This window comes from Rhinopithecus bieti, unplaced genomic scaffold (assembly GCF_001698545.2).
Source record: "Rhinopithecus bieti isolate Rb0 unplaced genomic scaffold, ASM169854v2 scaffold_6513, whole genome shotgun sequence".
NCBI lineage: Eukaryota > Metazoa > Chordata > Mammalia > Primates > Cercopithecidae > Rhinopithecus > Rhinopithecus bieti.
In genome coordinates this window covers 3,962,554-3,984,544 of record NW_016805931.1, presented here as the reverse complement: position 1 = coordinate 3,984,544, position 21,991 = coordinate 3,962,554, and the positions used below count along the sequence as shown (strand labels likewise).

The 21,991-nt window shown below is 40.1% G+C and overlaps 1 protein-coding gene across 2 annotated transcripts in view; it reads right to left on the bottom strand.

Moving 5' to 3' along the window:
• The window catches only part of RAB3C (RAB3C, member RAS oncogene family), a 293,830-nt gene that overhangs the window by 232,493 nt on the left and 39,346 nt on the right, over positions 1-21,991 (bottom strand). For both annotated transcript variants that reach the window (XM_017874235.1, XM_017874234.1), the window contains exon 2: positions 17,910-18,137. In XM_017874235.1, the coding sequence (XP_017729724.1) occupies positions 17,910-18,137 (228 nt within the window). The remainder of the gene's footprint in view (positions 1-17,909; positions 18,138-21,991) is intronic.

The window sequence follows — 21,991 nt, the reverse complement described above, 5'->3', positions numbered from 1 at the left end:
TTTTTTTTGAGACGGAGTCTTGCTCTGTCGCCCAGGCTGGAGTGCGATGGCCAGACCTCAGCTCACTGCAAGCTCTGCCCCCCGGGGTTTACACCATTCTCCTGCCTCAGCCTCCCGAGTAGCTGGAACTATAGGCGCCCGCCACCTCGCCCGGCTAGTTTTTTGTATTTTTTAGTAGAGACGGGGTTTCACCGTATTAGCCAGGATGGTCTCGATCTCCTGACCTCATGATCCGCCCGTCTCCGCCTCCCAAAGTGCTGGGATTACAGGCTTGAGCCACCGCGCCCGGCCAACAAGACAATCTTATGCATTCGATCTTAAACTTTTCAATTGCCATTTTAGCACATCTCTTCCCACTTTGTCTTCAAGAAAAACAGAAGAGAGCTGATAACTTTTACATATAGATGGGTATTCCAGTGTTGTGACTCTGGACGTGTGATAGCTCTGATGACTTATCCCTTCAACTCACTGAACACTGAACAGAAAATATTCTTGTCACCTCTTTGAGTGTTTTTACATCAAATATCCACTTTACCATGGTACCTCTACTTAATTGAATTCAATAATGCACTTGTACCAAAAAGTGTTGCTCTTTTGCATATATTATCTCACATCCTGTGAGGTCTCTATCAGCTTTATTTTAGTCCAATTATAAGTCTTCATCTTGAATAAGTCTTCATCTTCTTCTGCGAAGAGGATCAACAACCTCCAATATATTGTTACGACTCTGCTCCAGCTTTTCTCCCCCACTGACTTGGGAACTGACATAGACCCAGGTTCTGTAGGGCCCGAAGTTTATATTTGGGAGGCGTCTTGCACAACTTTCCATTTTTCTCAAGGAGACCGTCAGGGAAGTGTGGCCTGAGGTGGTGATGGTGAGGCCCTCTGATTTAGTAGTTTTATATTAACAGGGGAAAGTTTCAAAATGGCAAAGCACAACTCTCTGAGATTGGATGTTGAATTTTTTCTTGGTCTAAGCCACAAATAATAAGAATAATATTTTTTGAGTCTTACCATTTATGAGGTTCTGTGTTAAATGAATTACATGTTTTATCCTGATTATTCCTCATAACCATACTATGAGGGAGATATTCTAATATGCCCATTACACAGATAAAGAAACGAGGGTTGAGAGAAGTTAGGAAGCCTCTAGAATGGAGCTGATTCAGGATTTGAACCCAGACAGTTTGACATCAGGGCCTGTGCTCCTAACCAGAATGCTACACTTGCTTCTGGGAGACAGAGCTCTCCCAAGTGATCTTATTTCCCTGTATATTATTTCCTTAAACTTTTCAGTGGTGTGAATACATATCCCTCAACTTGGACTCCTGAAATAATGGGAAAGAAGAACAGTGATGATTATGAGAACTAAAAATATCTAAATAAAATTTAGGAGTACAAACAAACAATTTTTTTTCTTTTTTTTTTTTTGAGATGGAGTCTCGCTCTGTCACCCAGGCTGAAGTGCAATAGCGTGATCTCAGCTCACTGAAGCTCCGCCTCCTGGATCCACACCATTCTCCTGCCTCAACCTCCTGAGCAGCTGGGACTACAGGCACTCACCACCACGCCTGACTAATGTTTTTTTTGTATTTTTTAGTAGAGATGGGGTTTCACCGTGTTAGGCAGGATGGTCTCGATCTCCTGACCTTGTGATCTGCCCACTTATGCCTCCCAAAGTGCTGGGATTATAAGCATGAGCCACCACACCCAGCCCAAACAAATGTAACAATTAAATATGTATAGGGTAAATGAGTATGATGATAACTCTGTTAGATATTACTATACTCATTCATGAATTCAACATGTACTGAGATCTCCTATGAGCCAATAACGCTAGATGCTGAGACTCCTGAATTAAACAATGTCCAGCCCATAACCGATAGGAACCCACATAACTTAGTGGAAGAGGCAGATAAGAAAAATCATAATCTGAATGATAGATTATTCATGTATCTGTTAATAATATGACTTTTATTCAGATATGGAAAGTTTTAACTGTTGGTCTCATCTCGATTTCCTTCTCTTCTCTATCTGGAAAGAATGTCCATATTAAACGTTTTTCCTGGCACTATTTACTATTGAATGCTTGTCACACAAATACACAAGTTATAGTAGAGTTACGTCAGATTCCCTGTAGGCTAGATGTCTTTACGTTTGTGCCTCCCCCTCCACTTTCCTTCCTATAGTCTAGTTTTAAGAGACCTTATGGGTCCTTTCCATAAGATCTGCCATCTCCAAGAGGGCTTACCCCATGGATGGAGTCTGCCAGAGATGTGTCTGTATGTTCTTCTGCCCTTGTTCTAAAAGATGTTGTACAGCAATGGTTTTCCAGGATGAGCCCTCTCTGCCTTCCTCTAGATAAAGGGTTGGGAAGTTGAAGAAGTGAAACCCTATGCTTCCTAGCCTGCTGAAAACAGGTCAGTTCCCCCTAGTCATTGGAATGTTCCATATACCTTCCTTTGAAGACATGACTCCATGACACAAAAACAAATTTGCAAATCACTGTGGGAAATGCCTAAAAGCTTAAGGAGACAAACCTCTCTTTGGTTGAGACAGAGATAGTACTAGAACCTCCCATTTTGCTTCATGTCCAGTTCAGAGACCACAATAGAAAACTGAGATGAAGGTGAATGGAGAGAAAATGCTTCTAAACTTCAATATCTAAGAATGTAGTGAATAGGAGGAAAAAGAAAGAATCCAAAGCAAAGTTAACAACCAGACAGAAGTGAGACTGTATTCGGTCATGGAAAGAGGGAAGAGAATGATAATAGGCTGGTAGGGAAAGAAAAGAAGGGGATGAAGCAGCAAGTAGAACCATTGTCAAATACAGTATGTCAGAAGCTCTTAAGCTTTGATGCTATTCTCCAGGTACATATACCCTCTGTCTGCAGCCACTCCAAGAACAGACCTCCAGCCTGCTGCCATATTTGGGCCAATCTAAGACCGTTATCTGGCTATAGAAAACAGAAGGAGGTCTGAGAAAAGGACCTTAGTCTGCCCTTTCCCCGATCCATCGTCAATGTTTATAGACTAAAGTAGACCTCCCTTCAGCCCTCCATGAACAGACACAATATGACAGGATGAACTGTCTCTCAGAACGGCAGTTATTACCTGGGAAGGTTATTAGAAATTCATACTCCCTGGTTCTGTTTACAGAGAGATTTGAATTCAGTAGGCTTGAAATGGGGTTCAACGTCTACAGTTTTAACAAATTCCCCAAATGATTCTGACAAGGGACTGACTCTGGGACCACACTTGGAGGTCTGTAGAGACAATGGTTTCTATGTTAAAATTATTGACCAGACACTCCTCTGGGAGACAGTGGTTCTGATAAACCCCAGCATAAAAAACTGTTCACCCAGGCTTCTAGTTTCTACGACCTTCTTTGTCTGGTTGCTTTCATATGTGAATCTCTCTCATATTCTGAGATCAGACCATCTGTAAACTTGAGTGCCTCCCAACTGTAGAATCACTTCCATGTGTCATCGTCAAGGCCAGGCTGAAAGGTCTCAGCAGATCTGGATTTTCACCAGTCTCTGAGTAAGAAGCCTCTCTCCTTTAATCTCTGCTTTCAGTCTTTATGTCATTACAAAACTTAATTTAGAATTTCATTCTCAAAACCACATGTACAGATCTTGCTACAGCATTTGCAGAAGCTAACCATACAGCAAAGTAAGAAAAATGCTTTCAGTTCTCGGTTTTATTATATTTCTAATTGACTGTAAATTTGTGACAAATTAAGTGGCAGAGATAAAATATTTAGAGATAAAATATTCTGAGTTTTATCTTAACCTGAAGGTTAATTGCTTTACAAAACTATTATCTTTTTCTTTTCTTATAGTAGGAGGACAGATCTATTGTTTAATTAAAATGAAATAATTTATATCAGTCCATTTCTCCCCCTCAATTACAGTAAAGTGTCAATAATATACCTTGTGAGTCTGAGTCAACCTTCACACAGGGACTCTAATCTGAAGAGTCCAGGGAAGATGGCCCACTATTCAACTTGTTGCTGAAAGCTCATTCATTCCTTTGCTTCACAAACTACTATTTTAAAATGTAAATACCATTACATATTTGAGACATAAGCCTATCAGTCATGCATAACTTCATGTAACTGAACATTTAGCTTCTGATAAACTTGGAAAGACTCGGATTTCAGATTCCAGGAGCTTGTTTTCACCAGCTATAATCCCTTTATCAGAATTCTGCCAGAAAACCCAGTGGCTTCTCCACTCAGTTGCCCAGTTTGTAAAGCAAATGGAGGATGGAGGAAGGAGGATTCATCATATTTGTCACCTGCCTCTCTTCTCAGAAATGGGAAGACTGTTGCTCCAGTGAGCCGGATTTGAGCAGTGAGGTGGTGCTATGGGACCTATTTTCTAGTCCTTTGCACTTGCTGTTACCATACTGTTGAAAATAGCTGGTATAAAGGGTATGTATTTGTGTTTTCATTTACTCATTCTCTCACTCAGATACTGCTGAAAAATAAAAACTTCTTTCTGGTTTAGTCATCATTGGCAAGACCTTCACCCTTTGTCCTGAGCCTCAGACCTGGCTTCCGGGAAAGCCACCTATTGTCAGATGATCTCCTGCCTTTAATCTGCCAGCATAGGGGGGTTTTCCAATCACTGACAACAACAAGGCCTCTTTATCAAGATGGACCTCTATAAAGAAGTGCCCCTTGCGAGATATGCCAACATTGCTGTAGTCTTCTGCTAATATTATTAATGATTTATATGAGTGCCTTCTATGGTCTAGAACAGTGGTATTGAAAATGTGGTCTGAAGTTTCCTAAAGTCTTTCAGAGAGTCTCTGAATTGAAAACTACTCTCACAATAATACTAAGTTTTTATTTGCCTTTTTCATTGTCTTTCTCCCATGATTGTACAGTGGAGTCTTCCAGAGGTTACACGATGTGTGATAAAGCAACAGGTTGAATAAGGAAACAGATATGAAAAATCAGCTGTCCTTTATTAAGCCAGATATAATGAAATTTTTTTAAATGCCACTTTTCTCACTAACTGTATTGTCTTTCAAAATGTAATTATTTTCATTAAAATATGCTCTTTATGTGTACATACAATGGGCTTACTGTTATTTTAAAATGAAAATAAATATTTTAATTTTCTTCATTTTAATTTATAATACTTTAAATATCAATAGCTATAAGCCACATACAAACAAGGTCACTGGTGACCTCAATAATTTTTAAGGGTGAAATGAGTTAAAAAATATGAGAACACCATAAGAAGCACAATACACATATTAGGTTATTCCTTAAAACAGCCCTACAAGCCAAATATATCTTGCCTACAAGGCAAATATTATTATCCTTAATTTATAGAAAATTAAATCCAATGCATTACAGAGTTTAATAATTTGCCTAGAGCCAAACTATCAGACACCCAAAACCCTTTACTTTTTCTTGTGCTATCTCTCTTACTGCTCTTATTAAAGTTGGTTCTGAGTTGGTTCTGTATTTGTGAGACTGAATGTACAAATAGACAACACCCAGACCACATGTAAAAGCAGAACTTTGACACACAACCTGCAGCAACCTTCCCAGGAAACCAACCTCCTTATCTACAATAAACACCAGGAAAGCCAGACTGCTAGAAGTCAGACTTGCGGGAAGCCACACTGCTCTAATTAGTGACAATCCTGGAGGCTTAGCAAAAACTTTTGTAATAATTTTCCCAAAAGGGCCAGGACTTGATTGATAACTGACAGCTTCCCCAATTTTTGTCCCTGCTTCCAATTTAGGATCAATCAAGGAAAGCAAAATATGCACCACCAGCCAATCCCACAGGATGCCGCACTTCTTGTTAGCATGCCTACAGTTTACCCATGCTAACAGCCTGCAACCAGGGCATACATGAAGGCTCCCCTTTTTTCCACTGTAAAGCTTTCCCACTCCTCTGCTTGCCTTTGGGTCTCTGCCAAAATGCAAGTGATGGCTATAGCTAAGCCTGTTCTAATTTGGCTGGTCTTTTGTTTATTTCCACGCCTGTTTCTATGTCATTATTTAATAAGTTATTAGAAGATAGGAAGCTTAAAAACTCTTGGCTCCCTCTCCTCCATGGCCTAGCACTTTGTGTAGCACACTGCAGTCATTCATAAATGTCTGGTGCCTTAAGCTGCACCAGGAGTTGTTTGACTAAAATACAGCCCCTGCCTGGCTCTCTAGCTGCTTCCTTTATACTGTCCAGCTATACATAGCCCAAGGGGGTCTATACCACCCTCCACATCACTGAGTCCCAGATATTTGGGCTTCCAAAACCAAAATAATGTGAATAAATAAATACAAATGGGTAATTGACAGAGGATTGCCATCTCCAACAAAAAAAGTTTTAAAAAGTCTACCATCCACCAGATTACCAAAACAACAAGAAGAATTTAATTATAATAAGTAATATTATTTTCAAGTGTTTTCTTAAAATTAAAAAACTTTCACTTTTTTTGTTTTTTTTTTTAGAGGTGGGGGGGTCTCACTATGTTTCCCAGGTTGGTCTTGAACTCCTGGGGACTCGAGCAATACTCGGGACTCAAGCAATGCTCGGGACTCAAGCAATGCTCTCGCCTCCACCTCCCAAAGTGCTAGGATTACAGGCATAAGCCACCACGCCCAGCCCTTTATAAAAAAGACATTGACTTGATCTTTTGGGGGAAACATGTTTGTCAGAGGCCAGTGTGGGTTGGCTGTTGTTGTGTGGGAACCTTGTTCATGCAGCAGGGAGTGCGCTCAGCCTGGCAAGGCGGAAGGCCCCCTCTGAATCCCAGCCCTTCTTTGTTGTGCTGGATATGTTTCTTTGCCTTCCAGATCCACTCCTTACCAAATTTCACCCTACCCTGTGTTCCTGGAAACTAACTTTTGTGAACTGCTAAAACAGAGCAGTTGCTACCCTGTTCCACTAACCTCAAGGTGGGTTCAGCCCATGGGAGGTACAGGCAAGACATCAGAAGGTGGGACGAATGAGCGGTCCAAGGCATCTGCGGCCCCTTCCATGATGAGCTGCTGATTGGCAGTGGCCGTGTTCTAAAAGGCCAAGGCTCTAATGTAATGTCCTTCTCCTATTACTGCAGCTACAGTTCTTTCCTAACTGCTCTTTCTCTGTTCCCTTCAGTCCAAGGGGGTGGTAATGACTCTCTGATGATAGCTCTGGAGTCTGCATCTTCCTTTATTACTTCCCGAAGCCCTGCACACACCTTTGTAAAATCATTAAACTCCCTAAAATTATCCTCTGTTTCTCTCCAGAACCCTGTCTCATACTTTACCTACTTCAATTCTTTTTTTATTTTATGTCTTCTTTGTACTTTTCTATTGTTTATCTACTGTTTTTCACATGATGCTTTGTAAACTTTTTTTTTTTTTTTGAGACGGAGTCTCGCTTTGTCGCCCAGGCTGGAGTGCAGTGGTATGATCTCGGCTCACTGCAATCCCTGCCTCCCAGGTTCAAGGATTCTCCTGCCTCAGCCCCCCAAGTAGATGGGACTATAGGCACCTGCCACCAGGCCCAGCTAAGTTTTTGCATTTTTAGTAGTGACAGGGTTTCACTGTGTTAGCCAGGATGGTCTCAATCTCCTGACCCGCCTCAGCTTCCCAGAGTGCTAGGATTACATGCGTGAGCCACTGCGCCTGGCTCCAGTGCTTTGTAAACATTTTTAAATGATTTAGTTGCTTCCAGAGATTGTAAGACAAGATGGAGACCTTGCTCTCCCTCTCTTCATATGCATCAGCCCCTTCAACAAAGTGATTTGGATCAAGTAATGCTCACATTTGCTATCTCTTATCTCGCTGTTCAGCTGCCACAGTGGCAATGTTCAGGACTAGCAAAATTAGTGTTAGGAAAGGAAAAGCAGAAGGAAAAAGAAGAAAATGCCTACTACTGAAAATAAGTACTATCCAACTAGGAAAATGCTGTACTTTTTTCTTAAGTCTGGCTTGAAAAATTAATATGGGGTAATGAAATGCTTAATTTGCACTGAATTTAAGCTGTGTTTAGTGCCAGAACAACTGGTCAGTTCAGTATAACTGTAAACGAATCAATAGAAAAATAACTACAGGTGACCTGGTGGCGTGCACACAGCTCACATCTTAGACCAGCAGCTGCTGACATCACTAGGCAATATCCTGAGGAAATCATATCCCAGTATGTGAATTACAGCTCTCTGTGGATCCAATGATTTATAATTGTTTTGTTCTAAGGCAGGACATCAATTTTATGAGCATTTAATAAATAAGCTGTATGGGTTTGCCTTTCCTGTGCAGTTGATGACTCTGTTTAGATGCACAGACGGCTCCAAAACACCAGCAAACACCTCATCAACACAGCTCACTGCACTTGGGTATATTAAAATTTACCACTGGTTGGTGAGAGGAATCCAGGTGTCCAGAAAATATGCCACCTTGTCAATATGCTTGTGTATATCATTACTTCAGGACACCAAAACTGAAGTTCTTCATATAAATACCTGCCTGCAAACTGGCAATTTATTTACCAAGAAAAGTACTACTACTTGCTGTTGCAGAAAGTATGGCGGTAAGTAGGTTTGGCCCATAAAATAAAGGCTGTTGAGAGAAATAATAATGATTTGTTTCTTAAGTACTTACTATATGCCAGGTATTGTGCTAAGAACTTTGTAAATATCATTTTATTTCAACTTACAGTAAAACTATAAGCAAAGTATTATTATTGTCCCCAGTTTAGAGATGAAAACACTGTCATGGAGAAGTTAATTAACTTGCCCAAGGTCATAATATCCATATATCTTACAGCCATAATTTGAACTCAGACAGCCTGGCTTTAGAGCCCATTCTTGATCACAAAACTACTGTGTGATATTTTGTCTTAGGGGGATTTAGAACCAAGTAAGTCTAGAGTAGGCCTAATAAAAAAGTAACACCAATATGTTTAGGCAGGTTAAACATTTTGGTTGGTAAATTTATGAAGATTACAAAACAGTGCAAAGGGAGGCTTCTATGAAATTAAATTAGATCTCCCCAGTGCCCTTACTACAAAGCTCATGCATACTAATTTAAAAGATCTTCATACCTACATATTGAGCCACTTCTCTCTCAACTTGGCTAACAAATGACAATGAACATGGTTTATAAGAAAAAAGAAACATAATGAAAGTAAAAAATTAGAATGAGAAAGGAAAGCAGCTAGAAACACGAAGAGGGACAGTTTAACACTGAAGAAAGAAAAGAAAACATACTAAGTAGAACTAAGTATACAGAAAACATCATCAGATACTGATAATCCTGAGCGTCAAGTTGGCTTATCTTTCATGTTCTTTTTTTCCCCTATGATAAACAAATGGTGCAGCACATATTAAAAGAACTTTCATTACAAGATTTAATTTGTTTCAAGTTCTCACAATTTGAAGCTTTACTTATCTGGAACTTCAGTTATACAGAGCTGCCGTTCTCTGCTACCAAAACTATGGTATTCCAATTTTTTTTTTTTTTTTTTGAGACAGAGTCTCACTCTGTCACCCAGGCTGGAGTGCGATGGCGTGATCTCGGCTCACTGCAACCTCCACTTCCCAGGTTCAAGCGATTCTCCTGTCTCAGCCTCTGGAGTAGCTGGGATTACAGGCATATACCACCACACCCGGCTAATCTTTATATTTTTAGTAGAGATGGGGTTTCACCACGTTGGTCAAGCTGGTTTCAAACTCCTGACCTCGTGATCCACCAGCCTCAGCCTCCCAAAGTGCTGGGATATACAGGCATAAGCCACCATGCTCGGCCGGTATTTGAAATTTTAGAAGTTTGAGAGCTGCTTAGCAGTCTTGGGATAGAAGTCCTGTAGGAATTGGGCTGACTAGAGGATCACGAAAGAGATCAATCTGCATGGAATATAATGTCATGATTTGTCCATTTGTACCTGATATATTCCTGGAAAAAGCTTTTTCCTCCATTGATTGTTGGCTACCATTTGATTTCTTATTTTAATCAGTTATAAGGTTTGAAGTTACTCTATAAGCAGTAGAAAGAGTTATGTGACTGGGGGGAATTATTTAAACACTCTGAGTCTTGGTTTCCTCTTACCTTATAAAGAACAATATTAATACCAACATTTCAAGGTTAAAAATAAAATTTCGAGCATTACAAATAAAATATGCACAGTGGCTGGTCGAGAGCAATTACTCATGTTGTACTTATAGAGAAAGGGTACAGCAGAATGAATTAAGAGAAAAAACTCCAAAGCTGGGTGGTACACACTCGGATCTGCTAGCCACTTCTTGTCTATGTGACCCTGGGCAAGGTATTCACACACTCTGTGCCTCAGTTTACTCATCTGTAAACTAAAGACAAGAACAGCATCTATCTCACAGGGTTTTTGTAAGGATTAGATAACTTACTATACACAGCTGTACCTGGCATATTAGGGATCACTGGAAGCCAGTTTGGGGTTGTTGTTTTTTTTTTCAGTTGAGTGGATCCTCTTCATTTGACAGATCAGATAACTGCTTCCCAGAAAGGTGAAGTCATTTGTCCCAAGGTTACACAGAGAGGTCTCAAATCCAGGTCTCCTGCCCCGATGCCTCTTCTTTATCCCACTGTCTTGACACACCTTTGCCTGCATGTTCCACTATACATTGCTCTTTGGTACTAGTTGTCAACGTTTCCCATCTCCCACATGTGTCTTTTGGTCCCTATAGACACACAGGTAAACTTTCTACAAAAGTAGAGGTGGATTTCCGTGAAACTGATTAAAGATTAAGCTTTGGGTACCTTCCAAGTGGGCTTTAGCAATGTGTTTGTATGGTCACCTGCTTTCCGTCACTTCTCCATAAGGAAGACATTGTGTATCTTTTTCCCTAAAGAGGACTGGCAAACTGTAAAAGCTTCAAGCCCCAACAGTATCAATCCACCTCTGCTCAAATAGGGGCAAAGTGGGAGGAAAATCAGGCTTCGTTAGCTCAGTTAGCGTCTTGTATTAATCCGCACTGATCACCTAAAATAGACTTCCCCTTTTCCCCTTCCCATTGTTGTTGTTGTTCTTTTTTTTTTTTTTTTTTTTTGAGACGGAGTCTCGCTCTGTCGCCCGGGCTGGAGTGCAGTGGCCGGATCTCGGCTCACTGCAAGCTCCGCCTCCCGGGTTCACGCCATTCTCCTGCCTCAGCTTCCTGAGTAGCTGGGACAACAGGCACCCGCCACCTCGTCCGGCTAAATTTTTTTTTTGTATTTTTAGTAGAGACGGGGTTTCACCGTGTTAGCCGGGATGGTCTCGATCTCCTGACCTCGTGATCTGCCCGCCTTGGCCTCCCAAAGTGCTGGGATTACAGGCGTGAGACACCACGCCCGGCCTGTTGTTTTCCATTTATCAGAGGGCTCTGCTTAGTTGTCCACAGCACTTATCACACTCTGTATTTCGTGTGTATGTTTACTTTCAATCCTTAATTCCTCCATGGTATCTGGCACATAGTAAAAACTCAGTAATTAGTGAGTGAATGAGTGAGTGAGTGAGTGAATGAATGAATGAACAAATGATTCTTTTCCATTTGTCAGTTCTCAGCTCAAATATAGATACACCCAGGAAACCTTTCAGAGTCCCCAGGACGGTGTTGGGCATCCTCCCTGTGTGTGCTGTGCTCAGGCCTTTTGGACCATTTATAGCAGCAGTGGAATTCCATCTCTTTATGGCTCCTTATGGCAGACCCTTGGCGTGCTCTACCATTGTATGTCCAATGCCCAGCACAGTGCCTGGCACATAGTAGGCACCAACAAGTATTGGCTTCAATTAAATTACTTAATTGAATACAAAAGTCTGAATTTTGGTATACTATTTTTAGAAAAGAAGAAAACTAACATGTAGTGAGTGCCTGTTTTGTGCCTAGTTTTGAACTAAGTATAATTTACAATAGCAAATACTTAACAGCTCAGGGGTAGGTGTTATTTTCCCCCACTTCACAAATGAGGAAATGGAAGCACAGAGAAGTCAGGGCTTGAGGTCACACCCTAGTGAGAATCAGGGGCAGCATCTGAACCCTGGGTCACCAGACTCCAAAGTCCCTGCTCAAGCCACTAGGCCACCCTACCCCGTGGCAGAATGCAGTTACTGATCCACAGGTTGATCCTTTCTTCCATGTTTGTTTTCCTATCTTCCCATGTAGCTGGTAAGCTCTATTAAGCCAGGAACAACGTCTGTACCATCCTTTGTATTTTGTCAATGCTGAGAAGAGTGGTTAAACACAGTGGGATGTAGGAGCTCCTGCGTTCAGCTGCCTGAGAGAGTGAATGTTTTCAGGCATCTTGACATTTCAGACACAGTATCAGTTTCCTCTCAGGAGTAAAACTAAATCTTGCCTTTCTCAATCTCTCAGGAAAAGCAGATGCTAAGTTAGAAGAAATGTGATGGGGGTAAAGAGCATACAAATGACAGCACCAAGAATGGTCTTGGCAGCTGTCACTGGCTTCGGTGGTTTTCTTAAGAAGCTCGCCTGGGCAGAAAGTGTTGTTTCCTTATAAATAGACCAGAGGACCTGAATGTTATCCTGGAATCAATGGGCAGGGTGACTAGGCCACCTGAGCACCAAATGCAAATGCTGAAATATTTTCCTGTAGGTATTTATACCATTTTACTTAGACTCCTTCTTTCACGGCCTTTTCTTTATATGCACATTCTCCAACAGTGGAAACAGCATTCCAGAAATGTACAGGAAGAAGTTAGTTGAATGTGCTCCACTCCCTCCTTCTGTGCATATCTATGTGTTTTAAACACAAAACAGATAATGCACAAAGTGCTCATGCTGCCAGATAGCAAGTTCCAAGCAAAACAACTGGTTCTTTTCTGTAACTATAAATAATATCTTGGACAGGTCGTAAGACATTACTGAAAGATACTGAGTAATTATACAGCACAGAAAAAGTACTTGCTACGAATTAAAATATGTGGAATTTAATATCAGATCTGAAAATTCTGACAAATCACTTGGCTTCCCTGGATCTCTTCTACCATGTGGTCAAGTACATCGGCTTTGGACTCAGCGCCCAGGTTAGAATCCTGCTTGTGACTACAACCTTGGGCAAATCACTTTGTCTTTCTGGTTTTCTGTTTAAGAGAAAAGACAGCTAATAATACCACCTTGCTATAAAAGAGAGCTAATAATACCACCTTGGTTTATTTGGTTGTTGCAAAAAATAAATTGTAAAATGCACAGAAACATAAAGTGCTTACTTTATGTGTCAGCACTGGGCTTGATAAATGTTGCTATTATTAGTAGTATCATCAAATGAGAAGGTTGAGCCAGAAAATCTGTCAGATCTTTTTGTGACTCAAGGTACTAGGTCTCCAAATACTGAGACCCAAAAATGTACCAATCCTGAAGTAACAGACTTGGGAATCACAGCATTTGTCAGAGTGAAATTAGTGACAGAGACTGTCCCTGAGGCCCCAAGAACTTTCCCTCTGTATTAACCATGTCTTTTATTTTTAGATTTTTTATTTTTTGTATTCTGATGCTTTGACATTTGGGGCCTCACTGATTCTGGAGGGACTGACCCTCCCAGGATTAGCCAGTTTCTAGAGATAGTAAACAACTTACTGGAGCACTCTTTTCAAAGGCAAACCAACCAATCCAGAGCACACACTCCCAACCACCTCCATTTCAGGGCTTTCACACTCTGGGCCACTATCCATCTGCCCTAACCGCTCCAGGACTTACTAAGTGCCAGGCAACTGGGGGATCACTCCTGTGTCCCAGAGCCCGTTGAAATTGTTCAAACTAGCTAATCTGAACCCTGTGTACTCTGACCCTCCCATTCTTTCCTGCTTCCACAGAGAGGAGGTGTAACACATTCAGGAAGTATAAATGTGTCTATTACTTGTTAAAATGCTTTCTTTGAATGTGGACTGTTGCAAATCTACTAATCCAGTTTGAAGAATCAGAAAATTCCTATGCAGTGCATGACAAGAAAGCAAACCATCAAGTAGAAAACAAAGAGAGCTTTCCCACTCAGGCTCTTCCTTCCTGATGTAGTAAAAATGCTGCTTGAGGCTGGGCATGGTGGCTTATGTCTGTAATCCCAGCACTTTGGGAGGCTGAGGTGAGTGGATCACTTGAGGTCAGCAGTTTGAGACCAGCCTGGCCAACATGGTGAAATCTCATCTCCCCTAAAAATATCAAAATTAACCAGGTGTGGTGGCACACACCTGTAATTCCAGCTACTCTGGAGGCTGAGGCTGGAGAATTGCTTGAACCTGGAAGGCAGAGGTTGCAGTGGGCCGAGACTGCACCACTGCACTCCAGCCTGGGAGACAGAGTGAGACTCCTTCTCAAAAAAATAAAATAAAACAAAATGCTACTTGAAAACTGGCCTCAAGTTTGATTTTTCTATAGCTGGAGGATTCCACTGACAACCAGGTTGAGATTTATTACAATTTTTGTCATACAACACTTACCTTGAGAAGAAGTATAATGTAGTAGAAATCAGACTAGCCCAGCTAGCAGGAAACCTGGACTTTAGGCTCCGCTCTGGTACTAACTGTAAGGTAAGGTCAAATCACTTAGCCTCTCTATATCTTGGTTTCCTAACTTGGCGGTTCTATCTGGGAGCAGTTTAAAATGAATAGAGTGATCCAAATTAAATCAATGTCTGAAACCTGTCTTGGTAGAGAAAATGGTATAGTGTATTAACCCATGATGACTTTCATACTGTGAAACCATTTTGCCTCTTTTCTTTGAAATATGCATAAAAACAATAAGTTGGGAAGAGCAGTTCACTGCTTGGTTATTAAAGCACAATGAGATGACAAATTATCAGTGCTAAATATATTTCCAGATAAGTGATTTGTGAGAGTTGTTAAACAATCATAACTACCTACAACTAAATATTTTCCAGCACACTTATATTATAGCATAATGCAAGGATTCCCGGAATTATTATAGGAATGCCTAGACTTAAGCATACCACTGTTGCTCATCATTATTTCGTCTCCTGCATGCCTCCAATGTGAACTCTTTCAAAAACATTTTCAACATCCCAGATGCATCACTCAAGATTGCCATCTTCAAAAAAAAAAAAAAAAACCACCACCACCATATTCAAGAAGACTCTCAATTAGAGCAGTGTTAGAATGTGATAGACCTAGCTTGGAATCCCCTCTTAGCCATTCACTATGTGCAACCCTGAACAAGTTATTTAATTTATTTAACTGTCCTATATGCAAATTTCTCAAGTAAAATAGGATAGTAATAAATTAAAAGTTTGGTTGTGAGAATTAGAGATAAGGCACAGATAATGCCTAACATATGGTATGTATTCAATAAATGCTAGCTATGCATCATATTTATACAATTTGGTATTTGCTTGTAGAAGTACATAATTATCCAATAAGTATTAATTTCCCTTTCTAACTATACTGCAAGTTCCATAAGCATAAAATCTTTGCGTTGTACTTCCTTTAAATGTTTCATAATCTAATAGACCATAATGGTATATATAACACTATTATATATACTATTGTAAAACTAATTTTCACACTCCTAGAATCAGATATGACTTAGGGGCTCCTAATGTACCTAAAGAGGAAGAAATTGGATTATGTTTTCATTGCAATAATATTAATGGCCATTAATCTACTATTGTGACTGACGAGGCGGGAAAAGTGAAGGATTCCCAAGTGACTGAACCCTGATGGGAGTGTTGGGCATCCACAGAGCAGGAGAATGGAAGCCCTAGAATGAGGTCCCAGGCCTGACTGTCTATAGACTTAAAGGGTTTTATTTTTTTAAGAAACTAGTAGATTGTGGAAGATCAGAGACAAATCTGGAAAGAATAACATTTCAGAGACTTTTTCGTGAACTTATGGAAACTGAGCAGCATGAGGAGATATTAGAGTAGAAGCAGCTCAGGGATCTGAGCTTTGGTTGGCCAGAGAAGAGCTATATTCATCCAGAAGTGAGATGTAGACATAAATAACTTATTTCAATGCTCCAAAAAAGGTGAGTGAATTAGCACTGGCCAGGGACCAGCATTGCTTTAAAGAAAATATTTTAAGTGTGAAAATAATTTATATTATTTGAAATATATCTGATTTACATTAAAGTTAGATAATTTTGTACCTCAACAAAGAATTTCTGTCAAAAACCTACATTGAAAATTTGCCAGAAATTATAAGACTGGCTTAACACACCATGTTGATGTTTTATCTAAATGATTCTAACAACTATTTTTAATTATCTCTACAACAAAAGAAGAGAGGAAAAGTGGGGCTATCAACCAGAGGAATGATTGTTCTTTCATATTAGCAAAAGAACATTGTCACGGAGTTAAGGGATGTATAGTTTCCAAATTAATTTAATTTTCCATTCACCAAAGCCCCTGAGAATTAAGGAACCTTTCTTAAAACTTATATCAAATGTATCAGATAACAATTGGGTTGCCTGCAGTTTAAAAGGAAGAGAATGAATCAGGACCCATACATGAAGCAATGGACAAAGCTTTTTCTGTCTCCATACAGAAGAGTCTGAGATTGGTATCTACATTAATTGAGGTCAAGTTTCTGAAGAGGAACACTCCCAATAAAAATGCCTTTGGGGAATGATGGAGCAGGGAATATGCCCTGCCTAAGGCCTGCTTGTACAAGTTCTTATGTGATGCATGCCTGTGAATTATAACTAGATTTGAAAGACTCTAGAGTTAGAATAAGTAAAACAGTAACGGCCTATTGTAAGCTACCTAAGAAGGTACCTGTCTGTGTATATACCTGCATCTTTAATTTTTACTTTAAATTTCTACTTTAATAAGACCTTTAAGATGTTTAAAGGTCATTCAGTTTATACAGATTTTAAATAAAGGGCTGTTTTCTTTTTTTAAAAGTTAAAATACTCTACTCTGGGATTTGTTTGTTTTTTATTTTAGCTTTCCATATTTATGAAGGGAGGCTTATTGTCAGTCCCACTGATCAGTCCTGGCACCAGCACCAAGTGGTAGTAGCTGTTGTAAATGTCTCAGAAGGAGGTAGAAAACACCTCTTGGGAACTGCCTGATTACAGAGCAAATCAATTTGAGTTGGTAGAGGTACAAAGGAATAGGAAAAAGATGCCAAAATTTACTGTAGAAACATTCTTCCTATGTACATATTATGATATCCATAAAATATTTACTACATCAGTCTTTTTTGGTGTAACCTTTTTTTTAAATTGGCTGCTTCATCTTTTATATTGCCTTGGACCTGCTATCCACATACATTTTCCTCTGTTTTTTGCTCACTGGTCTCCTAAATTTATCCCACCAGTTTGGCTAAGCTACCTCTGATCTTCTTCTGGAGGTAAGAGGCAAAAAGCTAGCCAAATGGTCTCAAAAGTTTGGGAGAATCTTCTACTTGGTAAAGACCCTGTTTCAAATAAATATTTCATTTCATTTGTTTTATTTGCATATATAAACATAGCTCTTAGAGTTGAAAACAGTTTGCACAGTATAAATAGACATCTTTGAAGTTCTATCTGGAGCTTTATGAAGGGTCTAAACCTACACTTTTCCTATATTTGGTTGTTTATCTTTTTCTTTAAAATGCCCAGAAAAGGCTGCTCTCTGTGACCTAAAAGCCCAGATCTATGTAGCCTATTTTATAGATTACAAAAATGTCAGAGAAGGACTCACAGACTTTCTCAAGGTTACACAGATCATAAAAGGCAGAGCCAAAGTTTTCCTTCCACCACCACCAAGATAGAGCACCACATGACAACAAGGCATAATAATTGACCCTTCATATCTTAAAGAGGCATCACCACTACTTTCTTTGAAACAGAATGTTCTGCAGCAAAGAGGCTGGAAATTGAGGCTTGTGGATGCCCTGGGGATAGAACAAGGCAGAAAGTTTCTCCCTTACACATGGATATGTTCAACACACCAGCCTGAAGAACACTGCCAGTTCAAAGCCACTTACCCAAATCTGAAGCTTGATTCTCTTTTCATTTTTGAATACAGTTTTTACTTTGAAATCGATCCCAACTGTGCTGACGAATGCAGATGTAAAGGAGTCATCTGCATAACGGAATAGAAAAGATGTTTTCCCCACACTGCTATTGCCGATGATGAGTAATTTGAACATGTAGTCAAAGTTCTGATCAGAGGAGTCTTTCTGGCCATACCTGGCATCTTGGGCAGAGGCCATCTGTGATAAAAACAAAACAAAACAAAAACAAAAAAGGTGTGAATCAGACCCTCATTTGATATGAAGCTAGCAGCATATTCATTATTGGCCTTGCCAGAAACAGATGTCAGACACTCAGGAGGCGAGTGGAGAGTGCTCCCCAGTCTTCCTCTGATATTGGTATCCATGGCAATAATTCCCTGCTGGAAGACAGAACAGCAAATCTTACAGGCCTTTCCAGCTGTGTTGGTGCATGTCACTGCTCAGCATTCAGAACCAATCAAAGACACCAAAGGGGATGTCTATAAGGGTAACATGACAAGCAAAGAGATGAGAAATTGGCCAGGGCATGTGGGCTCTGAAACTTTATAATCCTACTGACGGAGACACCAAGGTAGCTGAACAGCAGGGTATTTCTTCCTGAATTATCTGAATGATTCGACTCTCTCTTATTTCATAGGGAAGCACACCCAAAGCATATCTCTGCTTCATTTATTATCATATCAAATCAACATCCTAACATAAATGGCAGTGTTTTCTAAATTAAAAATAATTATCATGGGAAATATATATAGTTCAAACAATGTGCCAGATACTGTTAACTTATTTAATCACTCACAGTAACCCAATGAGATGGGTACTTTTAATATTCACACATTAAAACGAGAAAATCAAGGCCCAGAGATATTAAGTAACTTGCTCAACTTTATACAGGTGTTAATAGTAGAGGCAGGATTCAAACAAGCAGTGTGGTGCCAGGGCTCATGTTCTTGACACCTGCCCTATTTCCAAATGACGACTAGGCAGGCATGCACAAGTGCCCTAGAAGATCATGTCAGAAATATTCATTGTGAAATGCATCACAGGAGAGCCTGACCTGGGTTCAAAACTTACCTCCACTGTGTGGAGCTGGGTGACTTTGGTTTATTATTTTAAATTGGTGTGCTGCAGTTTCCTGCCTTACATGAAATGGGAAAATATAATATATAACTTGGAATTCTTGTGAAAATAATAGATGATATGACTGTAAAGTAGATATGTAAAGCATCTAGCATAAATAGAAAATGGTCTCTACAATCAATTACAAATGCTTTAGGTGGATATTGGCTTTTATTTATCTTTTTTGATGATCATCTTAACATCTATCAAAAATGATGTTGCATAACTTCTAAGTACCATTTGGCTCAATATAGAAAAGAGGTATTTAGAATGTTGCATCCCACTGATTAGTACATTTGCTCAGCACATTTTCTGATGCTATAAATTATTTGGCAATTGTTATTGTGTTTAATATGGTAGCCACTAGTCACATATGGCGATTTAAGTTTACATTAACATGAAATAAAATTAGAAATTCAGTTCCTCAATCATAGTAGCCACATTTCAAGTGCAAAATAGCAACATATGACTAATGGCTACCGTACCGGACAGTGCAAACTACAGAACATTGGCATAATTGCAGAAAGCTCTATTGTACAATGCTAGGCTAGACAGTCTATTTTCCATTTCCCATAAAAGCCGATTAATAGTTACATCTTTCTCTTTGGGGTAGCGGTAGGAAAAGGGAGAAGCTCCAAGAGATGGCAAAATGTTAGAAACAGTGAACAGTGCTAAGCCTCATCTAGGACAACATTGGTTGTTGTCCTAGATGTCAGGGTATGTGTGTATGTGTGTGTGTGCACGTATGTTTACAGAAAACTGAGGAAAAAGGAAAAAGGGAAATGGTGAGATAGTGTATTCCTCATCTACAAATACTTAATGCCAGCAAGATAATGCAATTTTATGTATAAGAATAAGGACAAACACAAAACCTGTGCGTATCTCATGAAAGTTGAGGATAATAAAGATTCAAATTGCATTTTACATTTTCTTATTAAACATAAGCTTAAGCATTTCTCTTTTTAAGTCTATACAACCACACAAATATATTTAGAAATTGTGAAAACCTGTAACAAATGCTTCCCAGTGGGCAGAGGTTGGCCTCTGAAAGAGGCAGATAGCATCACTTTCTTTTTTGGCCCACCAGCCCACATGCTAAGGTCAACTTTCCTCAACACATGCCAGCCAAGGGCAAAAGTAGGATTGCAACTCTTGACCACTAATTTGAACAATGATATCTTGCCATGATAATTTCTTGTCCGCCAGAAAGCCAGTTAACTGTTTTGTTTGGCAGTGCTATTCCTGCAGACATTGCCCTTTCACTATTTAATGCCCCTCTCCTATATGAGCTGCTAAATTCAAACAGGCCTAAAAATGGCCTTCATTAAGAAGATCCTTTTACCTTTTTTCATATGAACCAACCTGGATTTGGGAGTCTGGTAAGAATGTTCAGCTAAGCCACAGCCAGAAAAGGGTCACTATGCATTTCCTAGAGCTGCTCACTTACTTGGCCTGATAGCTTACTATCTGTTGCACCCCCATAACCCTATGGTGACATTCAAACTGAGGTCTGAGGATCTCTAGGATACCTCAAAAGATGTAATGAAGACTGCTGCTATCAATTTCAGGTGCCATTCCAAAATTAGGTTGGTTTCAAAACCTGAAGAAACATAATTGTCCCTCACTATCTATAGGAGTTGGTTCCAGTACCTCCCATGGACACCACAATCTGCAGATGCTCAAGTACTTGATATAAAATGATGTGGTATTCACATATGCATATTCTCCTGTATAGTTTAAATTATCTACAGATTATTTATAATACATAATACAATGTAAATGCCATATAAATAGTGGTTATTATTCTGTATTATTTAGGAAATGAAAACAAGAAAAAAAAGTCTGTACATGTTCAGTACACATGAAATTTTTTCCCAAATATTTTCTATCTGCAACTAGTTCACTCCACACATGGGAACTCATGGATATGAAGGGTGAATTATATAGATATCACTAATATATAGTCTCTTGGAATATGACTATATGCATTTAGATGAAGACAAGCACAACTGGGACAGCAGTATCTTTAATTTCAAGGGCTAATATACCTTGTTGTGTTAGCAGCAAAGAAGGTAATGGGGGCAAAAGAGGGTGTCTAGGAGGGAGACAGAGTTGGTGGACATGTGCACCCAGCAAAATTCTTCTCAGGAAGAGCCTCTAAAGAATTAATCAGAAAAAGTTATTATCGCACTTATTCTTGAAGACTCTTTTTTTATACTATTTCCTAATTTAACACACCTAATAAGATTCACAAAGAGCCAAAAAGATATGCATTTGGAACGTATGTGTGTTTTTGTAAAACTTCAGAATAATGCAATAAATCCTAGCTCAGGGGCGGAGCAAGATGGCCGAATAGGAACAGCTCCAGTCTCCAACTCCCAGCGCGAGCGACACAGAAGACCGGTGATTTCTGTATTTTCAACTGAGGTACTAGGGTCACCTCACTAGGGAGTGCTGGACAATCGGTGCTGGTCAGCTGCTGCAGCCCGACCAGTGAGAGCTGAAGCAGGGGAAGGCATCGCCTCACCTGGGAAGCGCAAGGGGGAAGGGAATCCCTTTTCCTAGCCAGAGGAACTGAGACACACAACACCTGGAAAATCGGGTGACTCCCACCCCAATACTGCGCTTTAAGCAAAGGGGCACACCAGGAGAATATATCCCACACCTGGCCAGGAGGGTCCCATGCCCACGGAGCCTCCCTCATTGCTAACACAGCAGTCTGTGATCTAACCACAAGGGAGCAGCAAGGCTGGGGGAGGGGCGCCCGCCATTGCTGAGGCTTAAGTAGGTAAACAAAGCCGCTGGGAAGCTCGAACTGGGTGGAGCTCACAGCAGCTCAAGGAAACCTGCCTGTCTCTGTAGACACCACCTCTGGGGACAGGGCACAGTTAACAACAACAACAAAAGCAGCAGGAACCTCTGCAGATGCAAATGAC